The 19,567-nt window shown below is 44.7% G+C and overlaps 2 protein-coding genes across 4 annotated transcripts in view; one reads left to right on the forward strand and one right to left on the reverse strand.

Annotated features, from left to right (window-relative positions):
- The window catches only part of LOC308583536 (proto-oncogene Mas-like), a 61,976-nt gene extending 45,304 nt beyond the window's left edge, over window positions 1–16,672 (reverse strand). Inside the window, exons 1-2 of one of the 3 annotated variants that reach the window (XR_014006278.1) lie at window positions 15,950–16,672; window positions 8,827–8,840 (exon numbers count right to left, since the gene is read on the reverse strand). The gene's annotated coding sequence lies outside the window, so the exon portion shown is untranslated. Of the gene's footprint in view, window positions 1–8,826; window positions 8,841–12,813; window positions 13,230–15,949 lie in introns of those variants that run through there. The other 2 variants (XR_014006279.1, XM_081187559.1) reach the window with 2 other exon arrangements.
- The window catches only part of IGF2R (insulin like growth factor 2 receptor), a 70,417-nt gene that overhangs the window by 28,829 nt on the left and 22,021 nt on the right, over window positions 1–19,567 (forward strand). Inside the window, exons 21-32 of the mRNA XM_081187524.1 lie at window positions 1,055–1,156; window positions 1,282–1,447; window positions 2,337–2,507; window positions 3,570–3,713; window positions 4,794–4,972; window positions 11,377–11,464; window positions 11,889–12,107; window positions 13,569–13,702; window positions 14,892–14,989; window positions 15,450–15,586; window positions 18,002–18,192; window positions 18,723–18,849. Coding sequence (XP_081043650.1) covers window positions 1,055–1,156; window positions 1,282–1,447; window positions 2,337–2,507; window positions 3,570–3,713; window positions 4,794–4,972; window positions 11,377–11,464; window positions 11,889–12,107; window positions 13,569–13,702; window positions 14,892–14,989; window positions 15,450–15,586; window positions 18,002–18,192; window positions 18,723–18,849 — 1,756 coding nt within the window. The remainder of the gene's footprint in view (window positions 1–1,054; window positions 1,157–1,281; window positions 1,448–2,336; window positions 2,508–3,569; window positions 3,714–4,793; window positions 4,973–11,376; window positions 11,465–11,888; window positions 12,108–13,568; window positions 13,703–14,891; window positions 14,990–15,449; window positions 15,587–18,001; window positions 18,193–18,722; window positions 18,850–19,567) is intronic.

A 19,567-nucleotide genomic window follows, 5' to 3' on the forward strand; every position in this document is an offset into this window, starting at 1 on the left:
ACGATAAGCAAATTTCTGATCGACTCAAAGCCTACTTGCAAAGGGTCTTAACAGGGGCTCTCCCTTCTTCTATTTCTCACGGCATCCTTGGGAGAAATGCAGGATACTAGCTTCTAAGTGTCCCTAAAGAAATGCAGGTTTAATTGGAAGCAAAACTGTTAAACCCAGTTCTTAAGCATCGTTGGGTAGCTTTTATTTGACCTCCCATGGTTGTAGTGAGAAGTGTGAGACATAGAAAGTACAGTCGTACCTTGGTTCTCAAACACCTTGTGAATGTTTTGGCACCCTAACGCCGCAAACCCAGAAGCGAGTGCTCCGGTTTGCGAACATTTTTTGGAAGCCGAACTTCCAACGCAGCTTCTGCGGCTTCCAGTTGAGTGCAAGAAGCTCCCAACTTCTTTTACTTCTTTATTCTTTCTTTGTTCTTTTTTTCTTTTCCCCCGATATCTTTCATTTCACTGCTTTATTGTAAACAGCATTTTATAGAGGTATAAATAACTGCAAATATGAAAAGAGACAAAACTTTCTCTAATTGTTTTTCCTTGGTTAGATGTATTTTCTCTTTCTTTTGTATTTTCTTTTGCTGTGAATATGTATGTTTTTTTAATTTGTACTTAATAAAATTATTATTTAAAAAAAAAAGAAGCTCCTGCAGCCAATCAGAGGTTGTGCCTTGGTTTTTGAACATTTTCAGAAGTCAGAACGGACTTCCGGAATGGATTCTGTTCAAGAACCAAGGTACAACTGTACAATTAAATGGAAGGTTAGCTGGGTGTGACTTAACAGGGCGCTGTTTCTGATGATAGAGCTGTAAAAGGAATTGGTATATGTGGGCACCATAATCCTCCTCGAAGTAAGTTCTGATCTTTTGCTTGATACCCATTGGTCTATAAAACTTGAGAAGAGCTTAAAATTGGTTTCTGAGGAGCTGTGTCTAACCAGAATGGAAGATGGCCTTCTTGACTTGGAAATCAAAAGGGCTACATGCATTTTGATGGTTCATATCTATCATATCTTATTCTCTCCTCTTGATAAATGGTTTTGTTTTCTACAGAGCTGCACTGTAAAAGATCCCAACAGTGAATTTGTGTTTAACCTGGAACCGTTGGCTTCAGAAAAAAAATACATAGCCATGGGAATTGGGAAGTCCTACATGGTAATGTTTCTTTTCTTTTCCAAACACAATACTTCATGTCCTTTGAGTTCACGCCTTTTGTTTTTTGCTGCAAGTTAGTAATTCTATGGCATCTCAGATATTATATTATATGTTGAATCTCTTAGCTAAACATTTGTGGACCAGCAGAGGAATGTGCAGTTAACAGTAGCCTGCCAGCTGCTGACTCAATTGGTGGATGTGAAACAGAAGATCTGAAACACATTCGTTTGGTGAAACTGAACAAAACTCTTCAGCTGTCTACCGAAGGAGAACTGTCTCTTAAATACACAGGTAAAGTTGCCTTGCTACCTGTTACAAAGAGCCACTTGCTTCCACCCTCCTTGCAAGTAGGGGCAGCTGAGAGAGGTCCTTCATGCAACACAAGCACAGGTAGAGCTGTGGCTACTCAATTGGGTTTCCTAAATCAGGGCATGTAGATTTCCTGATGTATGATACCTTTAAGATGGTAGAGCTAGACCTCTCACTTCAAGCAGTAATTTAGGCAAAGCAGCTAGACATTGGGTGAGCCTGTGTTCAAATCAGCTCTATCATCAATGCCAGGATTCTCATCAAAGATAGTTTCTTAAAGGAATCGAGATAATGGAGTAAGATCAGAAGCTGCATAAAACCAAGGGTAGCAATTTTACAGCAAATCTTTGACTCAGCATATGTGTTCGCTGTCCCACCAGCATCTTCGCATTTCACACAGGGAGATGGAAGGGGCCCACTGAGGCTGAGGGAATAGGCAACATTCCCTTGGGCAATGGAGACCAAGCCGTGTCCAGGCTTCCCGTTTAGTGATGTGTTTGCAGGAGGGCTCTGACAAGGGCAAAGCAAGCACCCAGTCAAATAGGACCCTTGGGCTTACTAAATTGAATACACAGCCTAAAGGCAATGCTTGACATCTTCTTTAGTTCAGGAAAATAGGTTTAGGAGGTGTTAAGTGGGAAGGTTCTCTCTTTGGTTCCTGTCAGCTGGGTTTGTCACAGAGTGAAAACATCCCTTTGTGCATTCAAGCAAAGTGCAGCAACATCATTGGCCTTCCCGTCAAACTGGTGAATTTTCAGTAGACGCAAAATTCTGACAAAGGCAGATAGTTGGAGCTCTGACTTTTTTGTGTGTCAAATAACTCATGTGGGTTTACTTTATACTTCTTGGTGTTTTTATTTCCGCTCCTTAGGAATCAATGACACTTTCACTGTGACCTTTATCTGCAATCAATCCTCCTACCCCGGACAACTCAGATTTGTGCATGAAGAGATTAACTCTGCACGTAGAATTTATAATACTTTCTTTGAGTTTCACACGGCCTTAGCCTGCCCACCTTCTCCAGTTGATTGTCAAGTTACTGGTAAGTAAATGAATGTAGGGAAATTCATTGGAAAGGTCACTCGAATCTGCTTCAGTGGTAGAGATGTCCTGCAGGTGGCATGTTTCCTTCCCTCTTCTCTCCAGCAAGTGCTATGACTTGTTTCCAACATGCTCATAGTTTCCTTTCCCCTTAGGATGCACTTTGGGTGGGTGGGAGACTGTTAAAGAACACAGAGCGTAGAGAAATCTGTATTCCCCTTGCCACATACTACTCGCCCACAGAAACCATATTTAGTATTTCCCCCACAAAAGCTGATTTTACCTTTCCCTGGCTTAAAACTGGGCTGCTTTGAAAAGCATTTGCCTTAGAACACCTGAAGTGTTTGACTACCATTAACTCACTGAAAGTTAAGGCATTCCACTCTAAATGAAATCCGTTGGCTGTTCCAGCCAAAGGTTTTGTTTTTGTGCTTTATAGCATAGTGATTGTGACATTGAGTTGTCTCAATGGTTGCTTTGCCCTAGCACAGCAAACATAAAGAGGCAACCTCTATAAAAAATGCAGTGAAACTATTTTTCTGATACAAAATGGAGTACCTGATGGGTGTTGATAGGAACCTTCCTCAGGGGCACTTGCCCAAAAGGGGGTTTCTGCCCTACTAAACCAACATCTCTCTTTAAAGAGTTGGGGGGGATCTCTTCTCAGTAAGTGCCCTTGAAGAATGTTTATGGCAACACATGTTGAGCATTCAAGTTTTCAGTATGTTTTGGAGATGTTTTCTGTTTCTCCTCTCCTTTTTTATCTGCCTTGTGTAAGCTGCCTTCTACCCTCCATTTTGGATTTTATGCTGGCAGAAGCTCTTCCACTCCCACAAGTCAAGGCATTCGGTTCTGGTCAGTCCCCTTCTCTGTGCCTCATTGTGATTTTAGCTGTTGAGCCTGTCTTTGCTTTTTACTTCTTGGTTTTTACATGATCACACAGCATTTTGCTATCTTGGCTGCCTGGCTTGGATTACTGTAATCCTTTAAACTGGAGTCAACTGAATATCGTAGACTTAGCTTAATTAAGCATTTTGTGGTTTCTGGCATTACTATTTTTCAGATTCAGCTGGTAATGAGTATGACCTGAGTGACTTAAGCACAGCAAGTGAGCCTTGGATTGCCCTGGATACATCAAAAGATGCAAAAGGAAGAACTTTCTTTCTAAGTGTTTGCAAGCGCCTTCCCCCCATACCAGGGTGCCCTGGTAAGCATTAGACTTGGTTTATGGGAACTGAGGGGCTGTCAGTGCAACAGGCTATATCCCACCACCTCAATTCCCCTTCTTCTTCTCTGACTTCCTCACTCCTGGCAGTCTCTGTCTGCTTCACCTCTTTGGATAGTTTTTCCTGATACTGCGCAGCAGAGCTGTCATAGCCCCTCTGGGTAGCTTCGGTGATACACTTGAATGCTTAGAGAAGCTTGACATTCAAATTATTCAGACATCCACGAGCCAACTCTAATAAAGGCAGTCCTTGCACTTTAACTTGCCACTGAGAGAGGGTTGTTGAAATCCAGGTGAACAGTTTCTGAGCCTTTTGATAGATGGGGAGATAGTCACTGCTAGGTGTAGGGTGCTGTGGCATGCTATGGGGAAGCACGCTGGTGTGCAGGATGCATGCAATTTATCTTATTTTCCTGCTCGTGTTGGATTTAGCTTTGAATTTATATTTTGCTAGGGAAGAACAGTTGGAAATGACCTTTAGTTTCAGGAATCTTATGTGAAAATGCCATGCTGGTGAGCTTTATGGCCAGGACAAGCACCCTTAAGCTGTTAACAAAAAGGCAGAGATAGAGCTTTTACGGCAACTTATTTTTACTGAAAAGAAATTGATTACAAAGTAATGGTTTTTAATAACTTTGAGGGAAAATATTCCCATTTCAGTAACTCATTGACTTACACCGGGTTATATCCAGAGTTGACCTTCTTTGAGTAGTACCTGCTTCCATTCACAGAAGGGTCTTTGATCCAGTAGAGACTCCCACTACAGTGATTGTGCCTGAAGTACAGGGTTCCTGAACTCTTTGAAACTGTTTTTCAGGGGCTTTAGGGGGAAAGAATCAGTTGCAGAGTCCCTTCTACTGATCTTCATGGGAGCATCCCATGGGTGGAGCTCCACTCACAGGATCCCCAAGTGCAATTGGTGGTCAGCCCAGGCACTGCTGGCTTCAATACTCTTAAAATGAAAACTGCTATGAATTACTTCTGCCCTTCTTTTAAAAGAGATCAATGCAAGTTTTTAGTGGAGTTTAAAAGCACATGTTTAAGTGTTCCTTTTGGCTGCAGGTGGTATAATTGGATCTTGTGTGAAATACGCGGACAAAGGTCAGAGTCTTGGCATGATTCACATGCGTCCTCAGGCTGCCGCTGATGGGTCCCTTAGTATCGTGTACTCAAGTGGGGACACGTGCAAAGGTAACAGGCAGTACTCAACGCGGATCATCTTCCAGTGTGATCAAAGTATGGTAAGTTTTTTGGGTCTGTCTATTGATGCCGAATAGTCTGGATGTAAAAAAACTTGACTTCCTTTAGCAACCTTGCAAGCTTATTGAAGGGCTTCCCTGCATAGCTGCAGTTCCCCCTTCCCATTGTGCCTGTGCAGCTCTGGAGCTGTGTTTACATGCACTGCCAGGGTCCTTCCCCCACTTCCAGCCTGAAAGGACCAGTAGCTCTTCAAGTGAGTGAGTGAGTGAGTACCACATGCAGAGCTGCCACATAGCTGCATCCTTTGCTGCCCAGATGGTCATTTTGAAGTGATTGCTTCTCATCCTGACAAACAAGGTGTGGCATAGGGACCCTTGTAACTTGCCACTAACATAGAAGAATAAAAGAGACCTCATTGTGGGAGTTTACTATAGACCCCCAAGCCAAACGGAGGACATAGATGATGCCTTCCTGGAACAGATGGCCAAGCATGCAAAAGGAAGGGAGATAGTAGTAATGGGGGACTTCAATTACCCGGATATTTGTTGGACGTCAAACTCAGCCAAGAGCATAAGGTCAAACAGATTCCTCACTGGCCTTGCAGACAACTTCATTGTCCAGAAAGTGGGAGAAGCAACAAGAGGAACAGCCATTTTAGATCTGGTCCTAACCAATGTTGATGACCTGGTTAGTGGGGTAGAAGTGGAAGGATCATTAGGCGCGAGTGATCATGCTCTTCTGAAGTTTACTATACAGCGGAAAGGAGCAGCCAAGCATACTAGGACTCAATTTTTTGACTTTAAGAAAGCCGACTTCATAAAACTTAGGGAAGTGCTGGGTGAGATCCCATGGACAGCAATACTAAAAGGAAAGGGAGTTCATGATGGCTGGGAGTTTGTTAAGAGGGAGATAGTAAAAGCACAACGTCAGGCAATACCAATGAGACGGAAACATGGAAGGTGCCTAAAGAAGCCAGGGTGGCTATCTAAAGAACTTTTAACTGAATTAAGATTAAAAAAGGATGTGTACAAAAAATGGAAAAGGGGGGAAACCACCAAAGAGGAATTCAAACAAATAGCCAGCACGTGTAGACACAAAGTCAGAAAAGCTAAAGCACAGAATGAACTCAGGCTTGCTAGAGAGGTTAAAAGCAACAAAAAAGGCTTTTATGGGTATGTTCGTAGCAAAAGGAAGAACAAAGAAACAGTGGGGTCACTCAGAGGAGAAGATGGTGAAATGCAAACAGGGGACACAGAAAGGGCTGAACTCCTCAATGCCTTCTTTGCCTCAGTCTTCTCCGATAAAGAAAACAATGCCCGACCTGAAGAATTTGGAGCAAATGATTCAGCAAAGGAAACACAGCCCAGAATAACTAAGGAGACAGTACAAGAATATTTGGCTAGTTTAGATGTATTCAAGTCTCCAGGGCCAGATGAACTGCATCCAAGAGTATTAAAAGAACTGGCAGATGTGATCTCAGAACCACTGGCAGTCATCTTCAAGAAATCCTGGAGAACAGGCGAAGTCCCGGCAGACTGGAGGAGGGCAAATGTTGTCCCTATTTTCAAAAAGGAGAAAAGAGAGGACCCAAATAATTACCGCCCAGTCAGTCTGACATCAATAGCAGGGAAGATTCTGGAGCAGATCATTAAGCAAACAGTCTGTGAGCACCTAGAAAGGAATGCTGTGATCACCAATAGTCAGCATGGATTTCTGAAAAATAAGTCATGTCAGACTAACCTGATCTCATTTTTTGACAGAATTACAAGCCTGGTAGATGAAGGGAACTCAGTGGATATAGCCTACCTTGATTTCAGTAAGGCATTTGACAAGGTGCCCCATGATATTCTTGTAAAGAAGCTGGTAAAATGCGGTCTTGACTCTGCTACCACTCAGTGGATTTGTAACTGGCTGACTGACCGAACCCAAAGGGTGCTCATCAATGGTTCCTCTTCATCCTGGAGAAGAGTGACTAGTGGGGTGCCACAGGGTTCTGTCTTGGGCCCGGTCTTATTTAACATCTTTATCAACGACTTGGATGATGGACTCAAGGGCATCCTGATCAAATTTGCAGATGACACCAAACTGGGAGGGGTGGCTAACACCCCAGAGGACAGGATCACACTTCAAAACGACCTTGACAGATTAGAGAACTGGGCAAAAACAAACAAAATGAATTTTAACAGGGAGAAATGTAAAGTATTGCACTTGGGCAAAAAAAATGAGAGGCACAAATACAAGATGGGTGACACCTGGCTTGAGAGCAGTACATGTGAAAAGGATCTAGGAGTCTTGGTTGACCACAAACTTGACATGAGCCAACAGTGTGACGCGGCAGCTAAAAAAGCCAATGCAATTCTGGGCTGCATCAATAGGAGTATAGCATCTAGATCAAGGGAAGTAATAGTGCCACTGTATTCTGCTCTGGTCAGACCACACCTGGAGTACTGTGTCCAGTTCTGGGCACCACAATTCAAGAAGGACACTGACAAACTGGAACGTGTCCAGAGGAGGGCAACCAAAATGGTCAAAGGCCTGGAAACGATGCCTTATGAGGAACGGCTAAGGGAGCTGGGCATGTTTAGCCTGGAGAAGAGGAGGTTAAGGGGTGATATGATAGCCATGTTCAAATATATAAAAGGATGTCACATAGAGGAGGGAGAAAGGTTGTTTTCTGCTGCTCCAGAGAAGCGAACACGGAGCAATGGATCCAAACTACAAGAAAGAAGATTCCACCTAAACATTAGGAAGAACTTCCTGACAGTAAGAGCTGTTCGACAGTGGAATTTGCTGCCAAGGAGTGTGGTGGAGTCTCCTACTTTGGAGGTCTTTAAGCAGAGGCTTGACAACCATATGTCAGAAGTGCTCTGATGGTGTTTCCTGCTTGGCAGGGGGTTGGACTCGATGGCCCTTGTGGTCTCTTCCAACTCTATGATTCTATGATTTGATCATACAGTGGTACCTCGGGTTAAGTGCTTTATTTGTTCCGGAGGTCTGTTCTAACCTGAAACTGTTCTTAACCTGAAGCACCACTTCAGCTAATGGGGCCTCCCGCTGCCGCCACGCCACCGGAGCACGATTTCTGTTCTCATCCTGAAGCAAAGTTCTTAACCTGAAGCACTATTTCTGGGTTAGCGGAGTCTGTAAGCTGAAGCATATGTAACCTGAGGTACCACTGTGTTCTCTTCTTTCTTTCCCCCCATCTGGAGAGAATTCAAATGCTTAGAACTAGCAACATTATTTTGTTACGAGATAGGAAGCAGCTGAGCTCTCCAGAGTAGCTAATCAAGCTTGCTTCTATTTGCAAAGCATATAGCAGCTTATTTACATAGTGGACTTCAAGGACTCTCATAATATTGACATGGAATGTACATTTACTTGAGAAGCACACCTCAGTATTGCGAATGAGTTGCAGTATTCATTCTTGTGCTCCAGTTTCCTGAGCAAGCAACAACTCTCTCATTTTTTGTGACGTTCTGAACTTTCAAATCGTTATGGTGAATTAACATAGTCCCAGGTAGACCCCTCTGAAAGCTGTAAGTATGTGGGACACATGTACATGTGGTGCCATCATCTGGCTCCTCATATTCCAGCTAAGGCAGCCTTTCACTCCCCTAACTGCTACCTGCTCAAGAACCATCTTGCTCTGAGAAGAAGACAGATTTTGCTTTCAAAAGGGATTCTTCTCTCTCATGGCTTACGTCTGCTGTTCTACAATCTAGTGGTAATTTCTCCTTAAAACATTTCTGTGTAATCCGCTTTGTGTGGTACAACTGAAAAGATTGCATCAATATTGCAGTGCCTTGTGCCAAGTTCAAAAGTCTGCTGTTTCCACATGGAAGCAAGTACTTTCATTTCGTGCCAGCCACCTTGGTATTTTTTCTTAAAATGAAAGGTGGCATATAAATTCTTGTAACAATTAACAACAACAACAACAACAACAACAACAACAACAACAACAACAACAACAGCAGCAGCAACAACAACAACAACAGGTTACAACTTTCTACATGGAAATCCCTCTGTGTAGGCAAACAATATGTGATGCTTGAAGTGTGGGCCATGTTGAGTTCTTGCCTAAGAACTCAGTGGCACTTCAGGCTTAATTAGGCAATATACTTTTGTCCAGGCTGATTTTCTGCATAACAGGTATATAAAATAACCCTGAACAGATCAGTGAATAGCAAGTATCTAAGATTCACATGTTTTCTCACCACAAGGAATTTGGATAAGTTTGAGTCCTGGTTACATAACTTAATGGTGGGTGAATTTATATACTGAATTTATATAAGGAGATAAATAATAATAATAATAATAATAATAATAATAATAATAATAATAATAATAATAATAATTTATTATTTGTACCCTGCCCATCTGGCTGGGTTTCCCCAGCCACTCTGGGCGGCTTCCACAGAAACCAAAAAACACTAAAATATCATACATTAAAAGCTTCCCTGAATAGGGCTGCCTTAAGATGTCTTCTGAATGTCAGGTAGTTGTCCATCACCTTGACATCCGATGGGAGGGCATTCCACAGGGCGGGCGCCACCACCGAAAAGGCCCTCTGCCTGGTTCCCTGTAGCTTCGCTTCTCGCAATGAGGGAACCGCCAGAAGGCCCTCAGCGCTGGACCTCAGTGTCCGGGCAGAACGATGGGGGTGGAGACGCTCCTTCAGGTATACTGGGCCGAAGCCGTTTAGGGCTTTAAAGGTCAACACCAGCACTTTGAATTGTGCTCGGAAACGTACTGGGAGCCAATGTAGGTCTTTCAAGACCGGTGTTATGTGGTCTCGGCGGCCGCCCCCAGTCACCAGTCTAGCTGCCGCATTCTGGATTAGCTGTAGTTTCCGAGTCACCTTCAAAGGTAGCCCCACGTAGAGCGCATTGCAGTAGTCCAAGCGGGAGATAACTAGAGCATGCACCACTCTGGCGAGACAGTCCGCGGGCAGGTAGGGTCTCAGCCTGCGTACCAGGTGGAGTTGGTAGACAGCTGCCCTGGATACAGAATTGACCTGCGCCTCCATGGACAGCTGTGAGTCCAAAATGACTCCCAGGCTACGCACCTGGTCCTTCAGGGGCACAGTTACCCTATTCAGGACCAGGGAGTCCTCCACACCAGCCCGCCCCCTGTCCCCCAAAAACAGTACTTCTGTCTTGTCAGGATTCAACTTCAATCCATTAGCCGCCATCCATCCTCCAACCGCCTCCAGGCACTCACACAGGACCTTCACCGCCTTCACTGGTTCTGATTTGAAAGAAAGGTAGAGCTGGGTATCATCTGCATATTGATGGACACCCAGTCCAAACCCCCTGATGATCTCTCCCAGCGGCTTCATATAGATGTTAAAAAGCATGGGGGAGAGGACGGAACCCTGAGGCACCCCACAAGTGAGGGCCCAAGGGTCTGAACACTCATCCCCCACCACCACTTTCTGAACACTGCCCAGGAGGAAGGAGCGAAACCACTGTATAACAGTGCCCCCAGCTCCCAACCCCTCTAGACGGTCCAGAAGGATGTTATGGTCAATTGTATCAAAGGCCGCTGAGAGATCCAGCAGAACTAGGAAACAACTCTCACCTTTGTCCCTAGCCCGCCGGAGATCATCAACCAGTGCGACCAAGGCAGTTTCAGTCCCATGATGAGGCCTGAACCCTGATTGGAAGGGATCCAAATGGTCCGCATCCTCCAGGCGTGCCTGGAGTTGTTCAGCAACCACACGCTCAATCACCTTGCCCAAGAATGGAAGATTTGAGACTGGGCGATAGTTGGCCATACTGGCCGGGTCTAAAGATGGTTTTTTAAGAAGCGGTTTAATGACCGCCTCTTTCAGCGGATCTGGGAATGTTCCCTCACAGAGGGAAGCATTCACCACCCCGCAGAGCCCATCGCCCAGCCCTTCCCGGCTAGCTTTTATAAGCCAGGATGGGCAAGGATCAAGGAGACAGGTGGTTGGTTTCACTCGTCCAAGCAGCCTGTCCACATCCTCGGGGGTAACGGATTGAAATTGATTCCATGCAACTTGACCAGACAGGGCTCTAGCACTCTCCCGCCCCAGCCCTGCTCCCACGGTGGTGTCTAGCTCCTTCCGAATATGAGTGATTTTATCTGCAAAAAACTTTGCAAAATCGCTGCAGGAGATCTTGGGGTCTTTACAAGGCCCCGGTGGTAAAGGTGGTTCCGTTAAATTGCGGACCACCTGAAAGAGTCTCCTGCTACTATTTTCTGCAGATGCAATAGAAGCGGTGAAGAAAGTCTTCTTCGCCGTCGCTATCGCCACTTGGTAGGCTCGACGTTGAGCTCTAACCTGTGTCCGGTCAGATTCGGAGTGAGTTTTCTGCCACCGGCGCTCTAGCCGTCTCAGCGATTGTTTCATCGCCCTCAGCTCCGAAGAAAACCACAGAACTTCATGTCTAAAGCTGACAACAAACTCCTTTTTACTTAGGGATCACCAGTGTTTCAACATGAAGACGACTGTGAGTTTGTGTTTCTTTGGAGAACAGTAGCAGCTTGTCCTGTGCACAGGGTTGAGGGTAAGTATTTGTAGTTAAATAAAATTATTTAACTAATGTGTCTAAAACTCTTGGCAAAAAAGTAGTACATAATTGGAATGCAAGAAGAAATAAGACAATTCAGATGGCCTTAAATTATCTATCTACTGAGATTCCAGATACATGGCACAGCTGATCTTAACTTGCAAAGCATTTTGAGTAGAAAATAAGAAAATCGTATGTAGCTTTTGTTATGGAATGATTCTGCAAAAGTTTGCAAATGGACTCCTTTCTCATACAAAACAACTTTCCGAAAATAACTGCAATGTTCTGAAAATGAACAGATGCACAAATTCATATGCAGAAAATGTTATCTCTGGTCCACCTTTGGACCAAGGCGTTGACCTGGAAATAAGGCTTTGTGTGCATGTGAGTAACATTCCCCTGGGTTTGGTGTTCTTTTAAGGTGAGAACTGTCAAGTAAAAGATCCAAGGTATGGTCATATGTATGATCTGACACCGCTTCGTGGGAAGGATGTGAAAGTGAGCACTGAGGAATATGACTACTACTTCAGAGTCTGTGATGGATTAACAGCGGGGAAGTGCACAGAACCAGGAACAACTGCAGATGTTGTGTCGGCATGTCAAATTAAGAAACGAGACCCCAGCTTTAAAAAAATAGCAGGTAAGATGTCATTCTGGGATGTAGCGGCTTGGATTTACCAGGAGAAGTTTGCCTGGTTTCAGAGGGGAGGATGCATGAAGCATCAAGGTGTACTTCCAGAGCAAATGTCCACCTTAAATAGTTTTATTTTAAAATCCACACATTTGTCTAGTATTTCTATCTAGTGGAAGGAATACCTCTTGACGCTCCTGAGATTTCCAGCTAAGTCATCATGTAGCTGCGATGGCTGTTGTAGGCTATTCCCACAGCTAACAATCACCTGTCTACTATGGTTAGTGTTAGCATTTAACCTTGAAGCAGTGGCGTAGCATGGGGGGTCAGGGGGGGGGCCAGCCACACCGGGCACAACATCTGGGGGGGCGTGCTCGCACTCTCAGCTCTCTGCCCCTACCTGGCTCACTCACTCTCTCTCACTGCAGTGCTGGCTGTGCGAATCCGATCCGAGCCGCCGGGTCGCCACCCACTGTGGAGGGGGGGTGCCAGGCGTGCGGTGCGGAGAGAGAGCGAGGGACTATCTGGGGGAGGGACAGTGCAGCGGCCACCCAGCGCAGCGCTGAGCGCGGGAGAGAACCACACCAGACCAGACCAGGCAGCAGCAAGAAGAAGCTGGCAGCGGCGGCAGGTTAGGGGTTAGGGGGCGCAAATTACTTGCCTTGCCCCGGGTGCTGACAACCCACGCTACACCACTGCCTTGAAGTACACAGTTGAGAACTAGTAAAATAACCTAGAACCCAGTTGAGTTTGGAGATGGCACCTCCCTCCACATACTTGCACCACAATTTCTGATCAGATTCACCACTGTGGGGTGATGTGCTCAGATTCTGTGTATGAACACATGCACACTCAGGCACTAGACATGCACATGTATGCATACTGTAACTAAACACACAGAGTGGGGTGTAAATAAAGTACATGTGTACGTACGCCTTTATTTTTATATGAATACATTTTATTATATAATGTGTTTTGACTTCTATTTATGTTCTTGTTGGGCAGGCTGAAAACAAGTTAGGTATTGTGTATGCGCAGAGTGTTGAGTCATGTTGCCTGTAGAGCCCTTCTGGAGATGTCATTGCATTTCTGTAGTGTATTGAGTGGAAACTGGGTTGGATAGTGGGAACACTGGGAAGAGGAGATGGGAAGGGGCCAAGATCATGTCCCAGGTCATGCTCAGGTCAGCATACCCCCCCACCCTCCCCAATTTCAACAAATCTGCAATCTTAACATCAGTGGGGGTGGAATTGCTATTAAAAGAACAACTAGATACTGAAATGGGATGAGTCTAAGCTTTTCTTTTTAGAGCTGTCGTTCCCTAGTGTGCTTTGCAAGCTGGCTGTTGACAAAATAAGGCAGCATTGGGGGACCCACTGGGCTGAATTAACTTTAGTCTATATGGCTAATGCTTACAGTACAAAACTCCTATGCCTCCAGTTAGTATACTCTTTATAATTCACTGTTCAGGTTTGAAAACTACAAAGCTGACATACGAAAATGGATTAATCAAAATTAACTACACCAACGGGGAGACATGCCACAAGATATATCAGCGGTCAACAGCCATATTGTTCTATTGTGATCCTGAAAGTAATTCGCAGGTAAGCAGACTTGGGTGTTAATCTCAGATGTGATTGTCAAAACCCCTTATGTTACTCTTCCTGCAAAGCCATAAGCTCTAAGCACACATAGCTGTAACCTCATAGAGCCTGGAATCTAGAGATCCACCTTCCAGAGCCTGGTGAAAAAGAATAGTCTGAATAAAAATAGTCTGAACCTAGGAATTTTACTTTGCATGCCAGACTGGAGTGGAGACACAATACTTCTATGCACAAAACCCCCCCACTCTTTATCTCCTCCCTGCCCCGGCCCTGGCAAGCTTTCTTCATTTCAGCTGTATAATTTAGAGGAGGAAAAGGAGTCATTTTTGTGCTGGTATTTTTAAACAACTGGGAATCAGGAACTTACTGATCTACTGCAAATCACTGAGACATCTCCCAGATTTACGTTCTGCCCCTGCTGGCTATATGTGCAGTTGGAGATCAGGGTTGCACAGGTGTGCCCAGCCCCTGAGCCCACCTGATGGGCCCTACATGAACACTACATCCACCATGTAGCTTTGTGCATAGAGCTTGATATCTGCAAGTTCATTCCATAATTGCCATTGCCCTTCCCTCTCCACTGACTTTATGTGGCACCAATTATAATTGCACAGGTAGGCCCTCATTCTGCTCTCATTCAGCTTATTTATATGCAGCATGTGAACCAGGTAAGTAGGGTGGGCCAAAAGTACTGAAAAACCAAATATCGTTAGGACAGCTAAATATGTTAGTAACAAAATTAGTTTGTTTTTAAAAAAGAAAAGGTAAAAACGGCTGAGCAAATAAATAAAGTGTGAAAGCAGCACATGCCAAGGCGATGAATCATAGAATCATAGAATCATAGAGTTGGAGGAGACTGTGGGCCATCGAGTCCAACCCCCTGCCAAGCAGGAAACATGAGCTTGAATCCATTATTTATGTTAGCCAAAATACTTCAAATTCACCCTTCTGATTAAAATCCATTTGGTCTTGTTTTAAATTTTTGTATGAATAGGACCACAGAGCATTTCCCCAGTATAAGATGTAGATGGTGCACTGGAGCAGAAGCTCCATTTTGCAGATGGTTACTGTTTTGCATAATCCGTAGTCCAGACCTCGGATGGAGTAGGGTTGTCAGCTTTCAGCCCTACTGGTATTGTCGGCTTCTGTATGTAACGGGTTGTGGGGGGGTTTACCTTTCTTTTCTCAGCCAGTGTTTCTGAAGGAAATGGAGGATTGCACCTATTTGTTTGAGTGGCACACTCCTCTTGCCTGCCCACCTTCCAGGTCTATCGAGTGCTCCTATAAGTAAGTTGACTTCACCTGGCTGTCAAAACAATAAATTTATTTCCTCCCCATCCCTTCTTTAGGGCTTCCTGTCCCGTCTGTGTTAAATGGCGATGCCTAGGCCATTAAAGCAGCTATTCAGTGTGATCTTTTTGGAGGGTGGGGGAGAACTCTTGTTCCCTAGCCATCAGCAGAAACAACTAACAAGTGGGTGGTGGTGAGATGGTGGATGTCGAAAGACCATCTTGTTGTACAGATTCTCAGATACGGAACCCCTAGATACTTGAGAAGCTTTTGTGCGGCTAGAGTAGTTAACAGAAGAATGGCAGTCGTTCTGCTAGATAAGCTATGTGGCAGGACAGGAAAGTTTGCTTGGATTTTGATGGGACTTTTCGGCACTCCTTACGCTGTTGATGTGCTTCTCCGCAGGATGTCTCCTGTTAACTTTTTTTGCTGTAAAACGTCCTTTGTTCTGTTGCAGAGACAGTACTGGCAACTCATACGATCTCTCCTCTCTGACACGGCATAAGGAGAACTGGGTAGCCATTTCAATGACTAACTCTACTCAAAAATACTACATTAACGTCTGTAAATCTTTGGTGCCACATCGAGGAGCGGGTAAGAACTGGAGAGACAGCGCAGGCTGAGTGTGCCCGCAGGCAGGAGTAGGGCCAAGTAGAGGGATTGAACTGCACAGGGGCAGGGTGGGAAAGAAGGGAGGCCACAGCTCTGTTGGGGACCACTTCACCGGAGCAAGGCATTTACGCAAACCCATGTTCTGTTAGAAGTGCATGGCCTTGACTGCCTGCTGGGTAAATGTTAGAAGGCGGAAAGCCACACCCACTGACATTTCAAGTTCTTCCCATTGCTGCTACCCAAATGGGTGTGGGTGTGGGTGTGGCAGTAGTGTTGGATCCTGTAGCAGTGTGACTGGAGCCCCAAGATCCCTTAGGGAGAGGCGGAAGACCTATCTCCACTTACCTCACAGCTAAGCATCCTGTCTGTTGCCTCAACAGCAGGTGAAAAGCATAGCAAAATTTGATGTTGCTTGCAAGATAAGCTGTATATTGGGAACTGGAGTGTTATGAAGAAGGTAATCCACTGTGCACCCGCTCCGTCTTGTTTCTCATATTGAGCTTCTCCATGTAGAGAGGGCAGGTGAATGCTGTCTTCACTCTTTTATGGCTGCAGCTGTGTTATGAAACCTGCTCTGTCCTATTTAAGGCTAAGTGAAAGCTGTAAGCAGCCTGTAATCTGATTCTTCTCCTAGCATTCTCTGTTTGTGCAACAGTGTACCAGTTCTGCCTCATTGTCTTAAAAATTACCCTGGAGCAAGGGAGGAATGACCTACATAGCTTCCTTGAAACTGAGAACATTGGTGTCCAAAGAGTTGGATGTGGGAAAAGAGATTAAAAAGCACTGTTGTAACCCACTGTGAATGCGAACATAGGTTTTTTACATGGTAAAAGTGTAGTAAATGGAACAGCTCCTACCTGTGATTGTGAACACACTGTCCTTGATTCCTATTGCTCTTTGCAATGTTTTTTCCTAACCCTGGTATTTATTTTTGTATAGTCGTGGAATGTGTTCTATCTTGGGAATAACAGCAAACCAAGACATACTTGGGAATAGATCCATTTATTTCAATAGGTCTGCTCTGAATATGACTTGTGTTGCGTTAGGTTCATGTTGCGTCTTTTTGGCTTGGAACACGACAAACCCGGAAGTGTATACTTCTGGGTTCGCCATGCATGCATGCACAGAAGCATTCTGCGCACTTCGCACATGCACAGAAGCGGCACTCTACTTGCGGACTTTTCAGGGTGCGAATGGCACCCCGGAACGGATCAAGTCCGTAACTAGAGGTACCACTGTAATGTTGTATACCTCCCTGTTTAACTGATAAGGTATTTTTCCCTGGCACACCCCAAACATCTTACTATTAAGATGGCAGGTAATAACCTAAATACTCTAAATTTTATTACTAGACTTGCTGATTCTGAGTATATATAGAAATGACACATAGAGCTAATTATATATGTTGTTTCTTTGCCCAGGAACTATGCCGTCTCAATTTTGTGTGGGGAGGTATTTGACCCAGTGTGCCAAATCCTTGCTGGCACACCAGCAAGTTTGTTGTTGTTAACTAAATTTCTATAATGCCCTTCATCCGAGGATCACAGGGTGGTTTACAATATAAAAACACAAAAATACATAACATAGTAACACCCCCACACCCCCTTTTAAAGGCCATAGATAGTTTAATTACCCAAAAGCCTGGGAGAAGAGGATCGTTTTTGCCTGGTGCCCAATGATATGTAATGAGGGTGCCAGATGAACTTTCCTGGGGAGAGCATTCCACCAATGGGGAGCCATCGCAGAAAAGGCTTGTTATCATGTTGCTTCCCTCCAGACCTCTCATGGAGGAGGCACACAAAGAAGAGCCTCAGATGGTCATCTCAGGGTGGTTCATTTTGGGAGAAGTGGTCCATGAGGTATTGTGGTCCTGAAAAATAATGTCGAAATAATTTCTGAAAAATAATATAGACTTTGCCCATTCAGAAGCCCCAACTTTTCCCTGAATTACCGTATTTTTTGCTCTATAAGACGCACCAGACCACAAGACGCACCTAGTTTTTGGAGGAGGAAAACAAGGAAAAAAATATTCTGAATCCCAGAAGCCAGAACAGCAAGAGGGATCGCTGTGCAGTGAAAGCAGCAATCCCTCTTGCTGTTCTGGCTTCTGGGATAGCTGCACAGCCTGCATTCGCTCCATAAGACGCACACACATTTCCCCTTACTTTTTAGGAGGGAAAAAGTGAGTCTTATAGAGCAAAAAATACGGTAAGTTGAAGTCGTGTACCCACCTCAGAAGCGTGTGCTTGAATCGACTCAAAAAGTTTTTTGGTAGCATTTCTTGAATATGTTATTTGTGCCAAAACACCATCACCCAGAGAATGTGGGGTAGGCTACCAGGCAACGCTAAACCCTTTATTTTCTCTTCCTCACCCTCTTTTCTGGTGCCAAACATAGATTTCTGTTCACCGGATTCTGCAGCCTGCCTAATGGATGGGTCCAAGTATATAAACTTGGGTGAGGTGTCTGAGGGAATCCAATGGCAAAATGGCATTTTTGTGATTAAATACATCAATGGTGAGAAGTGTCCAGACCACATCAGGAAGAAGTCTACAATAATCCGCTTCAAGTGTGACGGAAATGCAGTTGTAAGTATGCCTAAGTAGGTTGGATTTTTTATGTCTCTCCTCGCCCCCCCCCCATGTGAAGCACCATTGCATAGGTTCCTGGGGGTAATAATGTATCATGGGATTGGATTGGAATCTTAGATAGCATGCAGATGACAAATTTACCCCCAAATCTGCAGCTGTGGGTACTAAAACTCCTCCTTTACACTTGGCGGGACGAGGCAGTAATTGTGCTGCCCTGAGGAACTCGTTGCAGAGTAGTTCCCTGGAAAGGAAACAAACAGTGTGTGGTCCAGATTAATCTTGGGTGGTGATGAGGGTTCTATAACAGAAGCTTAAACTGATGGATGTCCAAGGGGATTTATACTTTTGTGTCTTTTGGCCACAATAACTTTGCTAAGACCTTCTGAAGGGAAGGTAGGCAGCTACCAGGGGTCAACATTCCTCCTGCCTTCCCCCAAAAGGGTATGGTATGCTGCAAGAAATATTGTCAGTACCCCAGCGCAGAAGTTTTGCAGATGTTGACTTTTTTTATATCCGTTTTTGTCAAGGATTCCAAGCCTGAACTTATAACAGCCATTGAGGATTGTGAATATACTTTTATATGGTTCACGGCTGCTGCCTGTCCTCTGAAAACCAACGTGCACAACAATTGCACAGTATCCAACCCTCTTACAGGTAAGCCTTTGACACACACATGGGCCTGGTCGGGGTAGCTGTAACCAGAATCAACCTCTAATCGTTCTTCCATGGGAGAGAGCAATAGTGGACTTAGGACTCTCAAATAACCATCTTGGGAGATCCCAGGCTAATCTGAAGGGAGCAGCCTCATACACCCTAGTGATAGTTACTCGTTCTTGCTCATGTCCATTGGTGGAACATAGAAAGCTGCCTTATACTGAGGCAGGCAGGCTGCCCATCCAGCTCAGTATTGTCAACACTGGCTGGCAGCAGCTCTCTAGGGTTTCAGATGGACTTTTCCCAGCCCCACCTGAATATGCTAAGGATTATGCCTGGGATTGAGCCATGTAAAGCAAGAGCCCTTCCCTAACTCCTGGATCTTGCAGGTATATGCCATTCCTATTGTATCACAAGGAGTGCACCCATAAAATGCAAGCGGAAGGTTGCATTGGGGCTACAGTGCGATTGTACAGGATACAGCTGTTCTGTGGAAGAAAAATGATGCCCAAATACCCACCGATAGGACAGAAGGTTATATGAAACAGAACACACAAATACTTCTGTGAGGGCAAACAACATAAGCTACCAATAATGTCACGTTTATTTGTGGATTGGCTGTACTCGAAGGAGAGTGGTTGCTACCTCATTTTATGGGCTGCTTCACACGCAACACTGGGTAAACCTCCCTTTATAGTGTGTATGCATGCACACAGCA

The sequence above is a fragment of the Podarcis bocagei genome (assembly GCF_964188305.1).
Source record: "Podarcis bocagei genome assembly, chromosome: 3".
Classification (NCBI taxonomy): Eukaryota; Metazoa; Chordata; class Lepidosauria; order Squamata; family Lacertidae; genus Podarcis; species Podarcis bocagei.